We start from the raw sequence: 24,459 nt of genomic DNA, 5'->3' as shown, positions 1-24,459 counted from the left end.
AGAGACTTGTAAAACATTTTGGACTGTCCAACTAACTCTTGGTAATTCATGATATTCAGGAATACAGTTGACTCAATTAGCCTCAAATATATCTAGAAAATGCTTTTAAACGTCTTTTTACAAAGATTTAGTATCAGAGATCATGGTAAGAAAAAATAGATTTCCGAAAGTTGTTAATAGTCTTGAGCCTGATTTAGGTATTGTTCCAGTAGCTGCCCTTTGAGATACATTTCTGATTCTTTGCAAATTTCATGTGAATGGAAGGAGATGTATCATTTGTCCAATGAGTCTGATGGCTCTTTAATCCTACTCCTTGCAGGACAAAAGCCAAGGCTGACCTTCAAATGAACTTGGTTTTATTGTTTGGAGTGTGCAGAAGCCAATGACACACCTTCCTTGTGTAAATTTTCTGATTTCTATGGTGTACATCTCAGATAATCCCAGAGTGATCTCTGATGCCCAACTTGTGTTCCTACCCTAGTGATGCCCTTGACTTCCATTTCGGAGCCCAGCTATGACCACATTGACCTGCCACTCTTAAATGACTTAAATCACTCTCAAGCTAGTTTGGAAAAAGAAGGGATGAAGCACTTACAGTTGCTTTCAATACTGTAAAGTAGGGTGAAGATGAAGACCTTTCTACCTAAAGGGGAAAAAATTTAGAAGGAACATACCCGTGCCCTCAGCTCCATTCCCTGCAGGAAGTTAAAAAACAATGATGTTCTTGGTGAGATCAGTCTTTCTCTTCAGTTTGTCCTTATGCCCCAGGTTGGGATGTCTCTCCATGATTTCACACTCCCTCTTCTCCCTGGATTGAATATTATTCACTTTTCCTTTTAGACAACTTCTAACTCAGCAGAGAGCAGGGACTCCACATTGTACTCACCATCGTTGTGTTGTCTCTTTCCTTCTCCCTCGAGGCTTGGAGTATCACCTATCACAGCTGGTTGACCTTTGTGTTGTTGATTTGGTCATGCACCCTTTGGATGATTCGCAACAGAAGAAAATATGCCATGATCAGCTCTCCTTTCATGGTTGTCTACGGAAATCTGTTGCTGATATTACAGTATATATGGAGTTTTGAACTTCCCGAAATTAAGAAGGTCCCAGGATTTTTAGAAAAGAAAGAGCCAGGAGAACTTGCCTCCAAGGTAAATTAATAGGAAAACAAGAAAACAAAATGTTGAAACAAATCCACAATAATCATAAGAAGCATATCTGAGCACAGACTTACTCACATGGGTTCCAAACATTTGAGGTTTTACAAAAATGAATAGATTAAAAACTCTAGGAAACAATTTATATTACTTAGTAGTCTCTCTAATATTACACCACACTTTCAGATTTTATTTACAATAACAAGGCTTTCCACTGAGAGGAAAAATACTGTCTGCTATATTTTAATGTCAATTACAGTATAGTAGAAATTACAAGGGGAAATAAGAAAATACAGGGTAAAATGTGTGCAAGGGTTAGAGGACTTTCTTTGATCTCCATTTTTCAAAAAAGGCCGAATGCATTGTTGTTACAGATAATCACTGATTATTAGTAACAACATTTTTTCTTCAATTATGTGTTCAAAAACGCTGTTAGCAGCAAAAATTGAGTATGACACTTCTGGTTTTTCCTTCTGCAGATTATATGGTAGGCCTTCATAGGTAGCAACAAGGTTCATGATCTCCCAGTACTCATTACTTTTGTGGCCTGTTTTAATAGCCTTGACTTCAGATTATGTGCCCCAACCTTTCTGTTTTGTGGACAGTGTGGTCGACTCTAAACCACATGTGTCCATTGTGTTGATAACATTGTGTTAAGACCTGCGAGAGCAGTCCTGTGTCATTACTCTATGAGCCTTAAACACCTTTCTCCTCTAGGCAGAGAATCATTCTCTGAAAAGGACATGAATTTATATCTCACAAAGCTCACCTTTTTGGAGAGCAAGCTCCTTTCTTACAGGTTACCAAATACCCCATATCCAAGGCAACTAGGCATGAACGGGGAACTAGTAGACCAAGGATTGGTTCTCATAACAGACCTTTTGGTGAAGTTTATTGGGGTAGAGGAGAAACTCCTAGCAGGTGAATAGTGATGACTATAATTACCTCATAATCCCCTGTGTTCACAGACCATGGCAACCTCCTTCCTTTCTTTCTCAAACCCTCACTCCATGATGACAGTCCCACGGAGTACTTTCACTGACAAGTCACATTAGTCTCACACTCTTACCCACTCCTTCTCTCCCTCCCTGACCTTCCCCCTAAACACACACCTGAAACTGAGAAGCTAGTCTTTTCTTTATAAGAGAAATTCAAAACCTCATCTTTTGACTACGCAAATCCATTGCAGCCTGGCTTGGAATATTGGTGAGACATCTGAAAAGTATCCCAGCTAGCTGGTTGAACAACCTCCAGTCTAATCTAAGATGAACAGCTCTTGGAGGTCAGGGAATTAAATGTATTACTTGTAAAACAAAACAAAACAAAACAAAACAGTGTTACTCTGAAGAAAGTAGGGTCTCCACTTAAATGTATTACTTGTAAAACAAAACAAAAAAAAACAAAACAAAACAGTGTTATTCTGAAGAAAGTAGGGTCTCCACTTATATTTTAATGTACCCAGGAGCTAAAAAAAAAAAAAAATGCAAGTCTTTATCATAGATAACAACACAACCTAAGATCATAAAATATCACAGTGACATTTGTCAAAGTACTTTATTAAACACACTCTTTGCAGAGTACTGAATGGGTCGCTGTGATGGAAAATGAGAGGAAAGAAAGAATATGTCCCAGGTCCCCAGAGGTCTGACACTCTGGGGAAGTAAGACTCAGATCCTTGGTAGTATCCTTCAGTTGCTAGGGAGTCTTCTCCACTCCATCAACTACACCAACCGCGCTTTCCAAATTGGGCTTGTCGATCACCTTTTCCAGGAAAGGGGTCTCATCTTCCGCTGAGCATTCCTAAGCTCCTTAGACATGCACTAGAGAAACATATTTCTTTCCCAAATTGCAGCCATAGTTCAATTTGTTGTGACTCTCAGAAGTAGAATGCCAGGTTTTCAGAAATGGAGTCACTCTGGATCTTGGCTTCCATTGGCCCTACACATGTTGTCCCAGACTGACTGGGACCGGTTTATGCTGAAGGCAAAGGAGAAGTGGGTAATTATGGACCATCAAGTGAGCAGTTATTCCAAGTAATACTGACCCATTCATTTGTCTATTTCTTTTCATGTCTTTGGCAAATATTTATTAAAATCATACTACAAACCACAGTGAGAAGCCACTTCACACTCAGCAGGATGATTAGGATCAAAAAGGTAGATGAGGGGCACCTGAGTGGCGCAGTCGGTTAAGCATCTGCCTTCAGTTCAGGTCATGATCTCAGGGTCCTGGGATCGAGCCCAGCATAGGCTCCCTGTTCAGCGGTGAGTCTGCTTCTCCTTCTCCCCTGCTCCCTTTCTCTCACTCACTCTCTCTCAAATGAAAAAATAAAATGAAAAATCTTAAAAAAAGAAGAAAGCAGACCATAATAAGTATTATTGGGGACGTGGAGAAACTGGAACCTCATGCTGGGGGGCCTGGAAAATGCTGCGGCCACTTTGGAAAACAGTTTGGAAAACAGTCTCTCAGTTCCTCCAAAGGTTAAACGCAGAACTGCCATAAGACGCAGCAATTCCACTCCTAGGTTTTATACCCAACAGAACTGAAAACCTATGTCCACACAAAAGCCTGCCCGTGAATGCTCATAGCAGTGTTATTCATAATAACCTCCAAAAAAGTAACCACCTAAATGCCCATCAACTGAGAAATGAAGTGCTGTCTGTACAATGGAATACTATCAAATAATAAAAAGAAGTGAGGTGCCACAACAGGAATAAGCCTTGAAAACATTATGCCAAACAAAAGAAGCCACCGACCAAAGAATGTTTAGTATGTTTAGGTGGACAGGAACAGGGTGACTGCTCTGAGGCTTTTGGAGTGATGAGAATATTCTACAACTGACTGCAGTGTTGGTTGCACAACTCTGTGACTTCATGAAAGACCACAGAGTCACATGCTCTAAATGGATAAATTGTATATAGCATGTAAATTGTATTGCAGTAAAGCTAGTACAAAACAAATACTATGTACTAGGTCCTCTATCTCCTGAAGAAGGAGCTCCCCAAAAAGCATCAGCTTGCCCCCTGCCCCCAACCCTCCACAAAACCATAAAATACAAGTGTGGACACTTAAAACAATTCTTCCTTCAGCTTTGGGAGATGAATAGGATATTAGAGAGTTCTGTTTTCCGGGATGAAATGTTCTTTTTCCCCATCTGTGGAATTCTTCATTCCAAGGAACATCGCAAAGTCAACGAGTATTACGGAAGAAATATGTCTTCCTGTTGTAATGGTGCTCATGTCACAGTTGGGACAGGAAAGCAAGGACTTTCTCCCTCCCGGGAGATCAGTTGCCAAAGCTGACTTCCGGCCCAGATGGAAGTAGTTTGGGCTGTCGGGACACCTTCCCTGGGCCCCAGCTTGCTGCCAAATGTCCTCCTGGCCCTCAACACGCTTGTTCGTGTCTTCAGCAAAGGGGATTTCAAAGCCAGTGACTTTCAGGTGAAATCCAGTGGCTGCCCGACTGTCTCCAAAGGAGAGGCTTATTTATGGTGTTTCTGCTGAAATGTGGAGAAAACGTTGTATATATTGAATTGTATTTACATTTCAAATGGGTGGCTTAATTCTTAATTCTTAATTCTCTGCTTTCAGATACTTTTCACCATTACTTTTTGGCTCCTGCTGAGGCAACACCTCACTGAGCAAAAAGCTCTTCAAGAGAAAGAAGCTCTTCTATCTGAGATCAAAATCGGAAGTCAGGAAAATGAAGAAAAAGGTAAATTAGTGTGACTAGAGAGTTTTGTGCTCAGCAAATGACAGAGACAGGACACCCCACATACATCAGAAAGCCTCTGTGCTTCAGACCAGATAAAAGCTGCGCGTGACCTGGAGTGATGGAAAACCAGGGCCCCAGTGGGGACGATTTCGTGCACATGCGGGAGCTCACAAAGAGCTTTTGGAAATGCGTCTTCATTCCATCCTCACAAAATTGATTCCCACTTAAGGGAAGAAGAAACAGGTTCAGAGAAGTTAAATGGTTTATCCAAGGTCACACTTTCAGAGCCCTGACACAATCAGAATTTGAAATCGATATCGTCATTTTAATCTGTGTTATTGTCATGTGCAGGGGACTCCTTATTCATAGGGGATGCATTCCAAGACCCCAGTGGATGCCTACCACTACAGATAGTACTGAACCCTGAAGATACTATGTCGTTTCCTGAACATCCAAGACTATGATAAAGTTTAATTTATAAACTAAGCACCATAAGACATGAACAACTACTACTAAGAAGTATTATAATAATACTTGGTAATAAAAGTTACGTGAATGTGGTCTCACTCTGTCTCAAAATATCTTCTTGTGGTGTACTCAGCCCTCTAGTGAGGCTGTGAGATGAGAAAATGCCCATGCGATGAGATGAGGTGAATGACACAGGCAGGTGACATTAACATTAGGCTGTTATTGACCTGACCATGTGTCAGGAGGAGGATCACTTGCTTCCAGACCGTGGTTGACCTCGGGTAACTGCAATGGTGGAAAGCAAAACCATGGAATGGAGGGCAGGGGGAGTCCCTGTTCTTAATTTTCTAGATCCTGTAGTACTCAAAGCTTAATTTTCTAGATCCTGTAATACTCAAAGTCATTGGATACTGGAAATGAAGTTAGGTATTATAAAAAAGATGAGCATAAAATATTCCCGTGTTCATAGCTTTTAAACTGTATGAAATTCAAAAGTTGATTATGATTGGGTATAAACTTCCTTGTTTACTGCAACCATCTGAAATCATTCAAAACACAGAGTAACACAGAAAACGTGGGCTTCCATGCCCCCCCCACCCATGCAACACACGGTCAAAGTGTGGCTCTGGGTGGGGAACCAACTAAGTGTAACTGCATGGTCTTCTATTTTGAAGATGACGAGCAAGATATACAAATGGAAGGAGAGCCTGAAGAGAAGGAGGAAGAGGAAGCCAAGGAAGAGAAGCAAGAGAGAAGGAAGGAAGAAGAAGAGGAAGTGGAAGAAGATGATGACCAGGACATTATGAAGGTCCTGGGCAATCTGGTGGTGGCCATGTTCATCAAGTACTGGATCTACGTCTGCGGAGGAATGTTCTTCTTCGTCAGCTTCGAGGGTAAAATTGTGATGTACAAAATCATCTACATGGTGCTGTTTCTGTTCTGTGTGGCCTTGTATCAGGTAGGTAAACCATCGTCCTCTGTCTTTTTTTAATCCTGGTAGCCAGCCCAGGAATACATGGGAGCTTCCTTTGTTGAGATTCTAAATGATTGTCATCCCACGAATGTAGTATCTAAAGTGATCAGTGCGATTCAAAGGCAAATGAAGAAGGTCTGGAAAGGGAAATGACTGTCTTCAGCATATATGTTATTTTAAAATTTGGGGTTCTTAAAAAGTAAAAAAAAAAAAACTTCATAAGTTTTTCAAAACTTCTTGATTAAAAAAAAAGAAAACCTGTGTAACTAAATTCATTTTTAATTTCAATTTTAATACCACATTTAATGTCAATTTTCAATTTTAATATCAATTTCAATTTCAATTTTTAATTTCACTGACTATTCAACAGCCAGTGAAGAACAGCAGCTGGGTAATATAAAATATGGGTTGATACCCCGTTCACTTGTACCTCAGACTTTAGGATCAGGAACCTGTGTGTGTATGTGTGTGTGTGTGTGTGTGTGTGTGTGTGTGTGTATGCATAATACCTCAGCTTCTTTAGTATTTTATCCATTAGAATTTATGGAAGATTCCACTAAAATATAAGAAGATCTCCACCAATTCAGTCTTAACTTACAGAAAAATTGTTACTCAGTGATAGAAACAAGTGTAACAGGACACTGTTCTTGCAGGCAGCCAATAGGACAAATGAAACAACTACACTAATTCACCTGTAGAGACAAAAGTATCTCAATCGAAATTGATGAAGTTTTGAAATACTGGAATCTCAAAATGGAGGCAATTTTTTCTCCCAGCAATAACTACCACAATGACAGCATCTACCATATAATTCCTTGAATGCCTCCCATAGACTAGCTTATAATTATGATGATTTCATCCTCTTTCCAGCTTTCAAAGTAGGTACACAGAGGAGGAAATAGAAGCTCAGAAGGGTCGAGTGACTTAACCCAAGACCTCGTTAGCAACTCTCGTAGTCCTAATGTTCCAATCCAGACTCAGCTGACTCTATGAGGAACAGAGCCTCAAAAGCCAAAAATGAAATATATTTGATTTTTGAGTACTTGTCAACATCATCACTTGTCATGCTTGAATATATGAGGTGCTTGTTTTTTTTTTTTTAATCAGTTCTTTTTTTCTTGTGTGTTTTTCGATGTCTGATTCACAGGTGCACTACGAATGGTGGAGGCGAATCCTAAAGTATTTTTGGATGTCTGTGGTGATTTACACAATGCTGGTGCTTATCTTTATATACACATATCAGTTTGAGAACTTCCCAGGCCTGTGGCAAAATATGACCGGATTGAAAAAAGAAAAGTAAGCAATTTGGTATAAAATGGGCTGTGAAAGGGACAGATGGCATGAAGATTTCCATGCATCTTGTTCAAACATCGTTTGGGGGAGGTTCTAGTAAACTGTGATATCATCAGTGTCTGTAAGTTCCTTGAGAACAGGTCCTTCTGTGGTCTCCCTGCCAAGCCCTAGGCTTGACACGTAGAGTATGTACTTAACGACTATTAACCAAAAAGTGCATTTTCAGCCCCATTTTAATGAAATAACTTTTTAAAAAAATACTTTATTTATTTATTTGACAGAGAGAGAGAGAGAGATCACAAGTAGGCAGAGAGGCAGGCAGAGAGAGAAGAAGGGAAGCAGGCTCCCTGCTGAGCAGAGAGCCTGATGGGGAGCTCGATCCCAGGACCCCAAAACCATACCTGAGCCGAAGGCAAAGGCTTAACCCGCCGTTTCCTGTGAAATACCTGCTTCGTCCTTCATCACTCATGCCTTCTACTTCCCAAGCTGAAGTTCCGTTCAGCAGTTTAGTTGATTCCTAGGCTTATGATAAAAAGCAGCAGTCTCTCCTCGCTTACGGAGCTGGTGCGAAGATTCTAAGGAGTACTTGAGGCCATAGCAAAAGCGCTAGTGGACTAATGAGGAAATCATTATTCATGTGCGTGTAATAGATCTGTGCATGTGCTGTGTCCTTTTATGATTTGCTGCTGTAAACTTCTGGAATGAGTTACCAGAATGGGGCATGGAGCTGAAGGAGTATACTGAGGTGGGAAAGAGAAAAGCTTAAAAGGAAAGGCTCGCCATGTAGCTAGGCTGACCCGTCTTTAACATTTATTTAACAAATATTTATCAAATGCCTCCCATGTACCAGACACTGGCTCGGCCTGGGGACCCGTCAGGAAGCGGGACAGACAGAGCCTAAGCACTGCAGAGTTTATGTTCTAGTGGAGGAGACCAAAAAACAAACAAACAAATGAAAACAAAAAAACCCTACTTAATATGCAAATAAATTAGTTACAAATTGTGGCAAGTCTGTGCAGGAGACTAAAACAGGGCGAGGTAGTGAACAGTGAGGGTACAAACTGTAAACGGAGTGGTCGGGGCAGTCTTCCCTGAGGAGGTGCCATTTACTCTCCCCCTGAAGGGCTTAAGAAAAGTGTGAGTTGGGAGTGAGATACGGAAAAGCATTCCAGCAGCAAACAGGAAGATCCTGAGACAAGACTGAGTTTGGCACAAGGGAGGAAGCCAGGGACGTTTCAGCTGCCGGGAGCAAGGGGGGACAGTGGACAGAGCCGAGGTAGAGAACGCAGCCAGACACCCGGGATGGGCAGGGCTCGTTGGCATTTTATTCTTGGTGACATTTTTAAGTCCTTAAAGAACTCTTGACAGGCTGAAAAAATGTGCTGTCCGAGGGTGAGGGTAGAAACCACAGGGCGGGTTAGCCAGCAGCAGCAGGGGTCCTGTGAGAAATGGTGGTGGTTTTATCTAGAGCAGGTGATGCAGAGACAGATAACAGAGGGGGCAGCTTCAAGAGATGTCTAGGAGGCTGAAGGAAATGTGGATGAATGTGCTACGAAGGCAAAGAAAGACAGACTTTCTGATTTCAGAATGTGGCACAGGGTAGACAGTTACACAGGGAGGACTCAAGTTGTGGCGGGCAAGGGTGCAGGACAGCGTGACTGAGCAAAACTGGGAAATCAAGAACACTGTTTGGAAGACACTCAATATGAAATAACTATAGGAAAAAACAAAAGAACTTCTGTTAGATATTTGGGCATGAGAGTCCACAGGAGAAACCTGAGCTGTAAATGCATATTTGAGTCACTGGTGCTAAGATGGTGTATAGAAAAGATGGTGTCCAGGTGGGACTTGTGAGATAACGTGGAGGGGAAATAAGCTGGAGAAGAGACTTCAGCACTGAAGTCTGGGTCTATGTCACATCTGGAGGTCCAATTAAAAAAAAAAAAAAATGGAGGAAACAGCAACAGAAGAGAAAAACCAGGCCAGTGTGGGGGCACCAAGACCAGAATTGTTTCGAGAAGGACTAGAGGCAGAATTAAACAAAGACGGCGAAGCAGTCACTGAATTTGGCAATATTGAGGTTGTTTCTGACCTCTGGGAGAGCAGGTCAGTTGGATTGATGGAGACAAAAATCAAAGCCAACACCCGGGAGTGGGGGATGCAAGAAATGTTATAACAGGGCGGTGAAAGACGGTGATGTGATTTACCCCAAAACCAATGTGCCTGAGAAAAGCACTCGCTTTCTGTTTTGTTTCGTTTTGTTTTGTTTTACAGGCTGGAGGATCTTGGCTTAAAACAGTTTACCGTGGCAGAGCTGTTCACTCGTATCTTCATCCCCACCTCCTTTCTTTTGGTGTGCATTTTACACCTTCACTACTTCCACGATCGGTTCCTGGAGCTCACAGACCTGAAGTCCATTCCCAGCAAGGAAGACAGCGCCATCTACAGGTGAGCGCTTGCAAGAAGAATGAGCCTCTTGCTCTGGGCAAGACAGCTTTGACTCCCCACTTCAGCGCGGGCGGGGGCGGGGGGGGGGAAGCCCCCTGCAGGAAACCAATAACCAACCTTAGAGTTTCACCCTTGAGCTCTCCATGGGTGAGTGAAAATAAGAAATGAGAGAAAAATGTGGCGTATTTGATGGCAGTTTCCAAAACATTACGTAGTGACGTAATACCAAGTGATCTTGATCCTCACCTGAGTAGATTTAAAATAGCTGCGCGGATGCAAATGCTTTAGAGTTGGTGATGGATATTTTGTGTCTGGGCTGTGATGTGTTTTTAGAACATTTAGGAGATCTGGCTGATTCAGAGGATGAGTTTTCTGAGAGCATACCAAATACGATGGGCAGAATTTTCCTTTCCGCTTTGGAAATGAACTTCGCCTGAAAGGATAGAATCTGCAGTCTACCAGAAATCAGCATGACGTGCAAGGAAATAAAGTGAAGACAGTGTTTGCTTTTATCAGCTCTCCGTTGTCTTCTCATCTATAAATATATAAATCGCTTGCAAGCAACAGATGAGGTATCTCTCTCCCCGCCCTTGTGTGTTGCAACCGCAATGGTTTTATCACAAATCTCACAGTTGGGTCTCTCACAATTGCAAGCATTCTTCTGATGAACGTTCATGCTGATTTCTCTCTTTGCTTCAGATTTAGCTGATGATTCAGTTCCTGGAAAAACCCTTGTTGAGCAACCGAGGGAGCAAAGGGCTATACGCAGGGAGTGTAGATGCCAGCCGACAATCCCCTTAGTCCCTTGACTTAGCTCTGAACTCCTTTTCAAGGGAAATAATGAGTACAGCAAAAGAAGATGAAGTCTTATTTCATCACACACAGTTTATGAACCACCGGATATTTGGTTTTTTGCTATACTAGAGACTAGAGTCATAGATGACTCCAAAATTCGTCTTTGGTGGTGAAAACCATTTTATAATCTCTATCTATGTATGGATAGCCAGCAGATTTCTTTCCCATATTCGTATTGTGTTTTTTGGAGGTAAGCTGAATAAGCTTCAGATGCCTTTCAATCTGTGAATGGCTCCCAACCAGTAGAATCCAAAGTCATCAAGGAACTGTTATTTCTTTTTCTGTCTTGGCCGCATCAATAAGCAAGCTCAGCGATAACCTATCTCCTCCCAAATCCCCACCATAGTGAGGGCCCTGATGGGGTCTGTGGCTGCTCTCAGTGATAATCAAACATTAGGGGAAAAAAGGTAGTTATTAGAAGTCTGGGAGCCCCCTAGGAGAGATGGTTTCTAGGCAAACTTGTTAGCAGGAGAAATCACCCTAAGATTAAAAGCTTACAAATGCAGTCCTGGCACAGGAAAAGTAAGATTTATCAGTAATTAGTGGAAGTACTTTTGATGACAATTTTGACGTTGCTTGCTTTTGCTAGGGATAAAATTAGTGTTTGATATTTAACTCTGAGAAGTAACTATTTGTTCAAAAAGTCTTATTCGATAATCAAGAAAAACCTGTTGGTCAGCAATGTATATTTGTATGTTTATAAGAGAAATATCATGATTGGCGATCACTAATGATGCCTTTAATTTTTTTTTCTTCTAAATGCCTTTCTTGCCTTGGATCTCTATTTTCTTCTCATTCAAAATTCCTCCAGGATGTAGGTGCTTTTTCCTGCCTTTTTTAAAATTATCATGTCTTTGAATCTAATGTCAAATGTCACACAATCAGGTAGAGATATGGGTTACAGTTTTTCAGGAAAATAGAGATTTTCAGGACCACAGTTTTGCAGAAGACCATGCAGCTCAACAAGGATTGTACAAGCTCAAAGGAATCACAATTTTTGAGACCTAGGGTATGTGAAAACAGAATTTGTTCCTCAGAACTCCCTGGAAGCATGTAGAACATTATTTAATTATGGAGGTTCTGGAAAGGACTACCGTCTCATGTGGAGATAATTTCTCACTGTTTCATGGCTGCTCCACTCACAGCCCTCACCCTCCATACCATGACAAGAAAAGAAAGATCTAAATTATTTGTAGCCATTTGAGGTCATCGCTTGCCTTCCTCGTGGCCATGGCTTCACCCCAAGAATGCCTTAAGCAGTTAATTTTCCAAGAAAATGTAGAGTGATGAGAGGCTATAAAAGACCAGCTATCTAAAGGGGTTAGGAACATGGGTTTTCATTTTCAGTCTTCGAAAAAACAGTTTTCTAAGCCTTAAAAGGTTCAAAGTTCAGGTCAAATTCAAGTTCCATGTTTTGGAACTTCCTGCAACAGTGTAATATGAAAGTTCCCAATTTTTAACTTTGAATGTAGGATACGCATCGCATCTTTTTTACTAACTTGTTCCCATTCTGGTGTTTTCCTTACTAACAGTATTTTTTGTCCCTGGAGCCCTAATAAATGACCACATTGAGATCAAAATGAGGAAGAGAAAGAATATTTACAGAGTTGGGATTGACTGGCATGCTTTGCCTTCTCCGACCCCACCTCCTTAGTAAATGTTTTACAAAACTTGGCCCACAAATTGGGAATAATTGATTCATTGTATTCCTTAACATTGATTCCAGTACTGTGGTTTCTGTAAATACCCAGCTGCTGTTTTCCCATTTTGTCCCCCATTTGTGTGTGCTGTGTTTTTGTGCACACATAGGTTGTATAGGCAAATGTCACTTGTGTCTGAGGAAGACTTTATTGTGTTTAGCCTTAGAGAAGTGATGAAGTTGACACCATGGAAAATGTTTGGATGTACATGATAATAGAAAAAAACTATTATTATTTCTAAGCAGGTATTCTCAGGAATATTATTTCACTTATCTTGATAAGATATGTACTATTAGAACATAACTACAGTCTATAATAACATATATATATGATAATGTATGAAATACCCATCAGGTAATTAAGTAGCCATCCCTGCAATTTATCCGTGTTTTGTTTTAGAACATATTCCAGTGCACAGAGAAACAAAATGGCTTTTTTTAACTTCAGTCTTAGAAAACTTAGAGAATACTATGTGGCCTGTGGTTACTTAGGAGGATTTCTTTTTTTTTTTTTTCCATTTGGGGAAAGGAGCAAGAATCCACCTTTTAGATTGTCTTCTATTTGATAACTGTGCTCTGAAAATTAAAACATTACCAATCTTTAGTCAAGTGTTTTGGGGGAAGGGACGAGACAAATGGAGCGACTTGTTACCTTCAAGCATTTTTTTCCTGACTATATCTAACTTCTCCTTTCTCCTGAGTCTTGCTGCCCTGACTCCTCTTCGTGCATGGGAGTATCAATGAGCACACACCTGATGCCTTAAAGGTTGCAAGACAGTCTGCATCTTTCCTCTCTAACGGTCTCCTCTTTCTCTCTCCCACCTGTCTCCCCATCCCCATGCCACCTTGGGCTTCCATCTCTCACCTCGTAGCCATGCCAAAGTCAATGGGCGCGTTTATCTAATAATAAATAGGTGGGTATGTCAATGTTTTCTCTCTTGTTTGTTTTTTTTCTAATGGTCTTGTGGTGTGTTAAACACTTTGCTGTTTTGTAAATGAAAAATGATGTCATCAGAGAGGGGACAGTGGTCTTCAGGTACGCTCATGGATGTAGTCTGCCAACCAGACCATTTGGTATCTATCCCGAATGGTGCTGCAAGTGGATTCGGAGGTGGCCAAGGGTCTTCAGCTGGTGCTCAGCCTTCGGTCTTGGTTCAAACGGATGCCCCGTTAATTTCATTCTTTGGTCAATTAGTCCAACGCTGGCCAGAGAGCTCATCGTCGCTCTCTTGGACACATGACTGAGAGCTCAGCTCAAGAACCGCCTCCGCCACAAACCTGCCCACAAATGCCAACGTTCCCCGCTACGAGGAATCTGCCCTTCCTCTGAATTTCCACAGCACTTCATCATTGCTGCCTTCTGACACTTGCCTTCTGACACTCTCTGCCTGCCTGTCTTATCTCCCTTGCCAGAGGCGTCAGCTCCTCAGCTAGGGTCCCTGTATTAATAATTTACTCCGTATCCACGTATCACTTAACCTCAGGGCCTCACCCATCTGTTGACCCTCGGTAGATGTTTCCTGAATAAAGTGATAATAGTCACAATAAAATTAAGACATTGGTTTCTTCAAATATACCTTGACTTAAAAGATCATTGTATTGAAGAAAGATCTTTTAGGTCACCAGATTTCATAAAAGATGCAAAGATGGACCCTGGGTCAAGGCCCTACCTTAGAGCCCTATCACTCAGCTGGGGAGATAAAACATGCAAAGGACCACACATAATAAAGAGTAAGCTTTGATAGTGTTGTCCGCAGAGTTATTCTCAACTTCCCTAAGAGTACAGAGAAAAAGGTCTTTGGAGATCTAATTTCCTAAAGCTATCCTGACTTTATTAAATAGGTGAATAGCCAGTGATGTAGGTCATAAAAACACGTATTTTACAATAAAGCCAATGAACAAATTAAATCTTTGAAAGATCTGTTGGTTTTCTATTCCATTTGCTTTTCTCCTATGTAAAATTCCAAGGCTGACAACCAAATAGCAAACCCTGGGAGCCAAAACTTCCAGAAAAAAGGGTGAAACATTAATGCATCACTGTGCAGATCACTGAAGAAAGAGGGATGAAGACTGGCTGGTTCCTTTGGGAGCCAGTTTTGTTGACATCCTGAGAGAGAGGAGTCAACCTCAGGTTTTTAGCTGATAGACACTAGCTGGAGATCTTGAGCAACTATTGAAATGTCATTTCTTCAAACATAAGAAGCTTCTCTCTCAATCTCTCTCCACCTTCTCCCCCTCACTCCCCTCTACTCTTATACCTCTCCATCCATCCTTCTCCCTCTCTTCCCTTGTCCATCCATCTTCGTCTCTCTCTATCTCTGTCTCTCTCTATCTCTTCCCATAAAGTATTTACCATCTGCTATATGAGGAGATGGCTGGGACCTATGTAAGAAGGCAGAAATTGGTTTGATGGGCTCCAACAGCAGGGGCTGATACAAGTTGTGGTTCCGGTTGTCTAGAACTTCTCTCTTGAGAAAAAGCCTATCCCCATTAACCCAAGTCACAAGGCCAGGGAATGTGCTCAGGAATTCTTAGAATGATCAAAATCCACCTAAAATAATTAAAAACTCAAAACATTCCACTGTTAGGACTATCTTCTTTGCGGTGGAATCTTCCCTTTTCATATTAAGAAAGGCCAGAGTTACTCCCCAGGGAGGATGTTACCCGATAAACTCTTCCCTCACTGCTCTTCTGAAAGGCTGTGTGTAAAGCATGTCCAATTTTGAACAGGACCTAGTCTTGATGAAAATAGTAAGTCAATCCTTTTATTAAGGAAGCTTTCTCCCATAATTTCTTCCTTGTACGTTCAGTGTTATTTCATAAGGAGAATAATGTGTTTGTAAATGTGAGGTCTGGATGAAAGGGAAGACATGCCTACTTTCAGCTTCTGGGTTGATTAAAATTTAGACATGACTTAACAAAGTATGAGGTGGGGATGGTGAGGACAGTGGTTGACTGGTTAAAATTTTGATGATACAAATCTTTGTGGGGAAGTTCCAACTGGATTCCTAAACAGAATGAATTAGAATGTTTTAACAGGAGTAATGGTCATTTCTGTCTTAAATGCAGAAACTAGAGCCATCATACCCAAACCTGTCGAGTAGATTTTTTTCAGAAGGAATTACTACCATGCACATTTAAGATATGATATTAAACTTACTAATCTGTGAATACCATCTTCTAAAAGTGTGTATGCATTCTAGAAAATAATCTTAAGCAGTATAAGTATTATTTAAATACCAATTATAAACACCAGAAATTTGCAAGACACCTCTTTTCTCTAATAGTCTAATGAATAGGGTGGATGCACTTTACATTGCCAAATATTCCAAATTAGAATAGTCATAAAAATGAATAGAATTTAGACTAAGGAGATGTTGTAATGGTGGACTTCCCATTTTCTTTCATGGAAACTACCTTAATATGTGGTTTCATATATTTACTCAAAGTCAGTTCCTAATACAGAATTAAGCCTCTTCAACTGTCCATGTAACATAATTTGTTTCTTCTGTTTCAAATAAAAATGCCCATCCAGTGCCTAGAAGCCATTGGCCAAACATGTACAATGTGAGTCACATTGTACACCAAGTCCAGTGCTACATTTTTCAAGGGAGCCCAGGAGCCTTAAGACTGGCTTTCTGCCCTCAAAGGAAGAGTCCTCAGAACCATCATTAGAATAAAATTATGTAGATACAAATGGAGAGATGCATGCATTGAGGAACATTTAAAGAAAGCCATGGGTGCAGAAGGAAAGAATGAATGATGACACAAGGAGGAGAACATCACCTGCTTCGTTAGAATGCAACAGGAGAAATAGTCAGTGAAAAGATTACAGCTCCAAACCTGGAGCATCATAAAAGCAAGGCAAGGAAGTTATAGGTGTGGATAAAGACAATGCAAAAGAAAAGAAAATGAACTCCACAGCAGGGGAGAGGGGGGAAGCATGCAAAAAGTGGGATTTAAGGAGGTGGGGGAGGGAGTTCTCTGAGAATCCAGTTTAAATCTCCTTCAAGTGCTGATTACATAACTTGAACATGAGGATCAGCACCCAATTACTTACCAGTATTGTAGGTATTGTAAGTTTCAGGGAGCATGATTACTCATTTACCTTTTGGAAAACAAGGATCCCATTTTAAAGTTGACTGCGGGCATGGGAGAGGGGGAGTATCTACATTGAGGTACTTAGGCTTTCCAAAAGATTCAGTCCAGCTGTTCACTATGGCAAACTGGGGGCTGGTTCTGCCCATGAACTCCACATTGGGTAGACAGCCCCACCTGTGCAGCAGCCCAGCCTCAGCAAATGCAGGTGGAGGGCAGTCAGCAGAGAGCACAGAAGGTTGAGAGTAGGGGGGACAGACTCCCAAGGAAGAAACATTGGCGCTTTTTCTTCTGAATGGCCATTGTAATACACAAGTTCTGTTAACAATGTGCTGATGATAGAGTCCAAGATGAGCCCTTGTCCAGCGTGGTGAGGTTCCTTGCAAAGGTATATTTCTAACTCCGCCTTCTCATGATACAAATGAACAAAAGCGGTACATGAAGATCTATCATGAGCAGATGGTTCTTTACTTTAAAAATATTCCCTGTTTACTAAGCACTGTGTTAAGAGCTTAACAGAAATCACCTTAGTTTTCCCAGCATTCTGTGAAGTAGTAGCTATTACTCCATTTTGCAGATCAATGGACTGAGACTTGGGAGACAGGGTAGGGAGTTTTTCTAAATCATCTAGCTAGTAGTTGTCTAGTTGAGGCTTGAATCTGAGTCTTTCTGATTCCAAAGAGCATGCTTTAACATTATTTTGTATTGCCTTCAAAAAACTGCTATAAAAAAAAGGAAGGAAATGAAAGGCTTTACGTAGGTGTCCTTTTTAAAATTGTAAACCCCAATCAGGCATTAAAAATATTTTCATCTGTACACATTTTATGAACACAGATTTTCTCATGCAATTTCTCAGTTAACAGACTCCTAGAGTCAAGTAAATGACAGTCCGATACAGGTTTTCCCTTCTTTCTCTGTCATCCGTTACGAGCCCCTGACGTTACACTGCTCCAGAAGGCATCCAGGAATTACATGCCCTGTTTCCTCCTAAGGATCATGTCAGATGGAAATACACAGATAATTGGTTCAGATGCAGATACTATGTTCTCTTCTCTCCCCAGCATTATCTAGTCCCCGATCTCTTGTGGACTGTTACGAGTTTCCGAAGTCAATCTTCTAGACATACTTCCACTAGGTTTAACTCAAGTGTTTTTCTTTGATTCCTTCATTCCCTAATCTCCCCTCAATATGCCCCGCCTATGGCAAGACAATCTGGGGGCCTCTTTGCTTGAGGGCTATTTGTTACATACCCAGAATGACAGCGCAGAAACAGCCTCATCTCTGTAAGTTTCATTCCACTGATTAACTCTAATCCCTGGCAAGTTTTTTTCTTATCAGTGCGAAGTCATGGCAGTATTGATGTAGAGGGGAAAAATGCACTCCAAGATGGTCATCCCTCCACCAAATGTCATAATGAGAAGTATCTTTTCACTTATAAAATGCATCCGCTACCAGTGCTGCAGAGAACATATAAATATTGACAATTGTGTGACAACTGACTGCTTTTACATTTAACACCATTTCATATGCCGAGTCCCAGCAAAACAAGAACAGCACGTATGCCCCCTGAAATTTGACGCGCAGTGCTGGTGTGAAAATGTGGTAATGGAGTTTCAGGAGTGGGGGGGACTTCCCCAAGGACAGGAGAGTGGATTGACTAGCTTTGGAAAATAAGAAGGGGGGTACGTCATCACAACTCCCTCCACCAATGTGGGAACATCCTCAGGACATTGTGTCTTTCTTCAATGCACAAAATGTTTCTGCACCCTATAATTTACCTGTTTGGCACCCTGTTAAGAGGAATTCCTTTTGAATGATAAAGGTTCGAAAAGTCTAAGGACAATGCTGAGTCATTGCAACAGGTTCCCAGCATCACAGGTGTGTTTCAAATATAAAATTAGTGAGTTGTAAGGAAGTGTAGATTTTTATCTAGCCAAACTTACTGATTTTATAGAAAAAAAGTGAATTGCAGAAAGATTAGATAATATACTTGGATCCCACAATTATACAGATAGGATAACATTATTAATTGTCCTTCCTGTTACAACCAGGCTGAAATACATTATTACAAATGAAATTTATTATTACAAATGGAGAAGATTATCAGTATTTCCAGTAGATGGTTCCATGATATTTCCTTACTGCCCAAAGATGTTCCTTCAAATTGGCTATGAGTAAAAACATATACTTTTTAACAATGTAGGATGAAGATGATACTTGTTATTGTCTAACACGAAATAAGCTGGAATGCCCGCTGTCCAGGCTCGGCAAAACTGTGTCCCCATGCCTCACTCGGGCTGTCACACCCTGTCTCCCCAAGATGGCTAGTCCCTCAGGCAACCTTGGTGCCCGTGGGCTGGCATGTGATACTGACTTCTTACTCCCAAAAGCATTTCGCTTCCACTGCCTATGATTTAGATGACGGGAGAGTGGGATAAGTCTGTGCAAAAGGTTGATTGCGATTACATGTTATTTAAGAATGTATATATTTTTAAAAACCTATTTGGAGTGTGAATGACTGGATTCTTGCGGGATGGTTGGCTGCGTTCCTTAAAAAGCATGACGTGATTTGCCTCTGTTGTCTCTCTGTTCTCCACCTTTATGACCTGCAATCCTGCCCACTCTCAACTCAGTGGCCAAGCCTAGGGTTCATAGCCATAGCACGCTATTGACGCCATCTTGGAATGCTCTTGGCGTTAGGACCACTGCATCCGCATACAGGAATGCGATAGTGGATGATATGTAGCATGATGTGTGATCTCTGACATTCCTTATAATTCTTCTGTTCTCATCTCCTCTTTTTCCTTTCTATTTCAATTACTTTGAGCAGCATCAAGAAAAAATTACCAATCCACCAAAATGAGTAAGTCCCCCGTGAAGCCATGAAATGCTTGCTCTACACGATTGTCATTTCATGCTTCTACATCCTAAACTCTGACCATTTTCTCCTCCGGGAAAAATGTCAAGTTTAGGTGTTGATAGCTCTCAATAGTGACTAATCACTAGAACCCGAATTGGAAAAGCTAACAAGACCTAACTGAGTTTACAGTTTGTTTTTAGAAAGAGCTTAAAAAAAAAAGTGACAAGATGCTAATGACCCCACATTGCAAGGCCTGTGAACCTGCACTGATTTTCATTTTATTTATCCTCCTTTTACTTGCCCCCTCAACTCCAATCTCTCCCATGCTCTTTCCTCCCCTGACTCAGCTGCTCTCTGCCAACAGACTGGCCCACCCCGAAGGAAGCCTTCCGGACCTCGCCATGATGAATCTGACCACCAGCCTGGAGAAGCCGGACATCAGGAAGCTGGCCGAGCCTGGGGATGACAAACCAGAGGGATGCCCTTATAAGGCTGAGAAGGCTGAGCTTGGGAAAGACAGCGAGGAGGAGGAGGAAGAAGAGGAGGAAGAGGAAGAGGAGGACGAGGAGGAAGAGGAGGAGGAAGAGACTTCAGGTAACCCGCCCACTACCAGTAGCTGCTCAGAAAATCCTGCCTGACAGACTCAGTGAATGAAATGGACTCATTCCCAATGGATAGAGATTTGATCCAGTCCATGAAGTAAAAGTTGGGGTGCGGTCTTTTAGTTGCTATAGCTACAACATTGTGGTTCCAATTGCTCCCATCATTTCCTTGTGAATCTGAGGTAGGAGAAGAGAGCAGATGACTGACTGTCATCTCCTGATCTGCCAGAGGTATCTCCACCAGGCCCAGGGTGGGTGTAGCTCCTACCTGTGTCTTCAGTCGGGGATGTTTCCTACTAGCAGCAGAGGCAGGCAGCTGTGTAGAATTTCAGAAAGTTCTAGACAGGGCCTTTTCAAATGCATACTCAAAGAAACCAGTCTGAAACTTCCCCAGGGAACTGGTAATTAAGAACATACTTGTAATTCAGTCCAAATGTTTCAGGACCTGGGAACTGGAGGAACAAACGAGCGATGGGATAATTATCGTATCAAGCCAACTCCTAGAGGATTTTTTGTTGTCTTGTCAGCTTGGGTTTTTCCCTCTTTATTCTTTGGGCTCTTTTTTCTGTTTTTCTTCATAGACTTGAGGTAATGTTTAATGGGGCATGACAAGAACTAGACGTCCATGGTGACCAGGACGCATTATCTAACAGAGCAGAGAAGGCAGAACACTTAGTCTGTTCCGGTGTTCTGTGCTTTAAAGGATTAGAAAATGAAAAGGCACAAGGATGAAGATCCCTCCCAAAGGCAAATTCCCCCAAACTTGGTCCCTTTTACCCCCTCATCTCGGAAGATCCTGAGAGGGACCCAGAATGGCCCTTTCCATATCTAAGCAATGGCTATTCCTCAGGATGAAGAAGAACCAAGCTCGATGGGACCCAGAACCCAGGACTAAGATTTGCTCTACTACTTCATGAGGGTTTTGAGCTTTACTAAGAGGATCTCCCCGGAAATTGTGGACTGCCCTTTGTTCTGGCACTCCCTCATATACTTGCCATCTACAACTCTAAATTATGGACGGTTATGACTGACATCTTTGTATCAACTATTATCTGTGTCACTTTGTAAATATGCATTTTCCACAATAACTGGGACCTTACTGAAACTTTCAGAACTGAAGACAATAACTGCTACAACCACCCCAGCCATGTGAAGAAGAAGCTCCTTAAAGAGAGGCTCAGGTCTTACCTGTCTGGGCTGGTGAGCTTTTTGTCTACACATGTGGTGACATGATGGTGCCACAAAATAGTTCTATGGTGACTTCCAGTCACATGGACCAGGAAAGCCCTTATAGACAGAAGCATGACCCCAGTCTGCAAAATATTATTACTTAGCACAAGGTGGGAAGAAGGGAATGACTAATGTGATTAAAAATTTTGATTAGGGTGAGTCTGACCACATTTCGGGAATTTGGACTGGGTCATTCAGACACTCAGTGTTCACTCTCAGTTGCAAAGAGACACAGACACTTGCCCCTCATTCTTCTGGGGTGACCGGTGAGCTTCATCCACTCCCTCTTTAAGCCCCTGGAACTTACGGAAGCAAGAAAGATGTCATTTCAAGGGAACTCAGTTACCTAATGTTCCCAAGAAATTAGGGAATTATAGCTAAGCTTTAAATGGTCAAAAAATACTTCTTCACACTGATTAAATGAATTTAAGGAAAGCAATCTTGTCCCTCGGAGTCTCAGTGCATGTCTAAATCATCATGACATGGGAGCTTTAGACCACGTTTCCTCCAGATTTTGATATTCATTAAATGCATCCTCTACTATTACTTTGCACCTTCTCCTTCCCATCTGAATGTTACAAGATCTTCTTTAAATAATAATGCAAACAAACAAACCCACAACGTTTTATGCTCTTGGGTGAATTTACTATTTTGCAGATTTAAGGAACAAATGGCATCTGGTGATTGACCGTCTCACTGTGCTCTTCTTAAAATTCCTGGAATATTTCCACAAGCTGCAGGTGTTTGTGTGGTGGATTTTGGAGTTGCATATCATCAAAATCGTTTCATCGTACATTATCTGGGTTTCTGTGAAAGAGGCAAGTGAACATTTGTTGTTGTCTTCAGGCCAAACAAAACCACAGCGGATCATCATTTACCTTTCACAACTCTATGATTTTATTTTAAATGAAATCCCCATTACATTAGAACACCAAGGCTTAGAGATAGCACATACACTTTGACATGCAGAAAACTAAAGGACAGTTGTCCTGAGACATGGGAAAGACAGCAGGGTAGAAAGAAGCTTCTGGCTTAGTTCCTGACTGGCTTGGTCATATCAGAAAGGTGACTTATTGTCACTGAATCTTTAGTTGAATCGTGTGAGAGCAGGCTGCCCTTCTGTACTAACTGTGCATAAAATGTCTCTGAGGAAAACAATAATATTCCAGTTTATGTTACCAAGGAGTAAACTCAGCCCCCAAATTTAATAAAATCTGTGCCAGAGTTCACCTTGTTTATTATTGGATGTTTTGAGACAAGACACCATGTTTCAACCTTATATTGCGGTTCTGTTTTCTCCTCTGGAAGGAGAGCCATCATTCAGCCCACAGTTCTTTGATGTTGACTGTGAAGAGATTAACTCTCAATTCATTCAGCAGATAATTGAAACATGTTTCTCATTTCCCTGGACTAGTTTTGAGTGACAATTCGAGGAGTCTTTGCCTTCTAAAAATTCAGTAGGGAACCCACTGCCTCTAATTTTTTAAAAAAGTTAAATAATAACATCATATTATAACCATACCACCATACACCTAAAAGGTTCACGAGTAGGTAACAAAGGATGAACCTTAATTCGAGCTCCCCAGTCTAAACTAGAACATTCTCGACTTCATGCAAACCATCTGGAATGCCTCCATGATCACTGCCAGGTGTGGAAAAAAATAGAAACTATTCTACCTGTGAGATTTATAGCAGAGAGGGACATGCACTCCATTGTTAGCAGTGTACACATTAATTAGAACTAAAATCAAGCCTACTATGTGTATTCCTTGAAGACAAAGATTTGTAAGCATTTTAACTGTAGCCGTAAATTGACCAATTCATAAAGAATTTGAGGGTAGAGTATTAAAGAGCAATGAAGAAGGGCAAGAGAAGGCATTTGGCTGCAAATAGCAAAGGCCATTTCAGAGTTAACCAAATCCGATGCACAGATGTCTTCAGATGGCATGAGAAGTTGTTGCAAAGAAGACAGTTTTATGACGGGAGTCAGCATTAAATGAAGAAAATTAGTGTGAGTAGAGCACAGAAAATCCACTATCTGAAATCCATCCTATGGAGTTCAGAAAGAGAAAGGAAGAGTTCAATGATAACCCTTTCTTACAAATCCTAAATAAAAGGCAGGCTTATATTTGTTAAAATCATCCTAATGAGTCCCAAGAATGTCTTGTTCATAGACTGTCAAGTAGATAAAGCGTCATGACCTGTTGTTCAAACTGTTACACCATTAGGAAAGAGGCCTTTGATGGCATATGACCATTTCCTTCTCCAGGTTTCATACATTGTGTAGACTTCCAGAATTTTCCTCCCTAATTCCATCTCTTTCACCTATAACTTTAAAACACATCAGGCACTCATGCCTCAGAGAAATACTGCCTCCATTGCTGCTAACGTCTGCCAGAAGCCCTTTGTGAGAAGGCTAAGCCCAAAACGTGTCACCCTAGTTTCACATCTTGTTATCCCACCCACGGGAGGGCTCTCTGGCTCCAAAGGGTGAGTGTCTGCCTGATCCTTGGACATCATGAAGTCTCTCCTGTGCACTGACTTTGGTCTCTGGGCTTCCCTTCATGGCCAGTTCTTACTAATGTCACTGCAGTATCAAGCAATCAGAACATGTGGGGTGTCATCATAAAAATTACTTCATTTCAGACCTCTACATTCCCTTTAAAATGTATTTGACAGAGAAAGTTTTCTCCATGTCCCTGAACACAAAACTTTCTGATCATTTCCAGCCCATAGAAAGTCCTATAGTTACCTCAGAGAGCAAACAGAATCTCACCTCATTAATTAGACTTGTCTGGTCACAGAAAAGAACCAAACTCTGATTTTTTTTTTCTCAAGAAGATGGAAGTTTTTCTATTTTGTTAAGTTTTTATTTAAATTCCAGTTAGCTAACACATTGTGTGATATTAGTTTCAGGTGTACAATACCGTGATTCAGCACTTCCATACATCACCCATGTGCTCATCACAAGTGCCCTCCTTACATCCCACACCTACTTTACCCATCCCCCACGTGTTCTCTACAGTTAAGAGTTTGTTTCTTGCTTTGTCTCTCTCTCTCTC

At 41.3% G+C, this 24,459-nt stretch overlaps 1 protein-coding gene across 3 annotated transcripts in view; it reads left to right on the top strand.

Moving 5' to 3' along the window:
• Window positions 1-24,459, top strand: part of PIEZO2 (piezo type mechanosensitive ion channel component 2) — a 458,183-nt gene that overhangs the window by 344,231 nt on the left and 89,493 nt on the right. For 2 of the 3 annotated variants that reach the window (XM_032875772.1, XM_032875771.1), the window contains 9 exons: window positions 921-1,151; window positions 4,748-4,871; window positions 6,014-6,297; window positions 7,460-7,608; window positions 9,880-10,053; window positions 13,480-13,521; window positions 19,536-19,568; window positions 19,930-20,159; window positions 22,055-22,215. In XM_032875772.1, the coding sequence (XP_032731663.1) occupies window positions 921-1,151; window positions 4,748-4,871; window positions 6,014-6,297; window positions 7,460-7,608; window positions 9,880-10,053; window positions 13,480-13,521; window positions 19,536-19,568; window positions 19,930-20,159; window positions 22,055-22,215 (1,428 nt within the window). The remainder of the gene's footprint in view (window positions 1-920; window positions 1,152-4,747; window positions 4,872-6,013; window positions 6,298-7,459; window positions 7,609-9,879; window positions 10,054-13,479; window positions 13,522-19,535; window positions 19,569-19,929; window positions 20,160-22,054; window positions 22,216-24,459) is intronic. The other variant, XM_032875773.1, reaches the window with a different exon arrangement.

The sequence above is a fragment of the Lontra canadensis genome, unplaced genomic scaffold, assembly GCF_010015895.1.
Source record: "Lontra canadensis isolate GAN:19392208 unplaced genomic scaffold, GSC_riverotter_1.0 scaffold57, whole genome shotgun sequence".
NCBI lineage: Eukaryota > Metazoa > Chordata > Mammalia > Carnivora > Mustelidae > Lontra > Lontra canadensis.
This window is presented reverse-complemented; position numbering and strand designations above follow the sequence as displayed.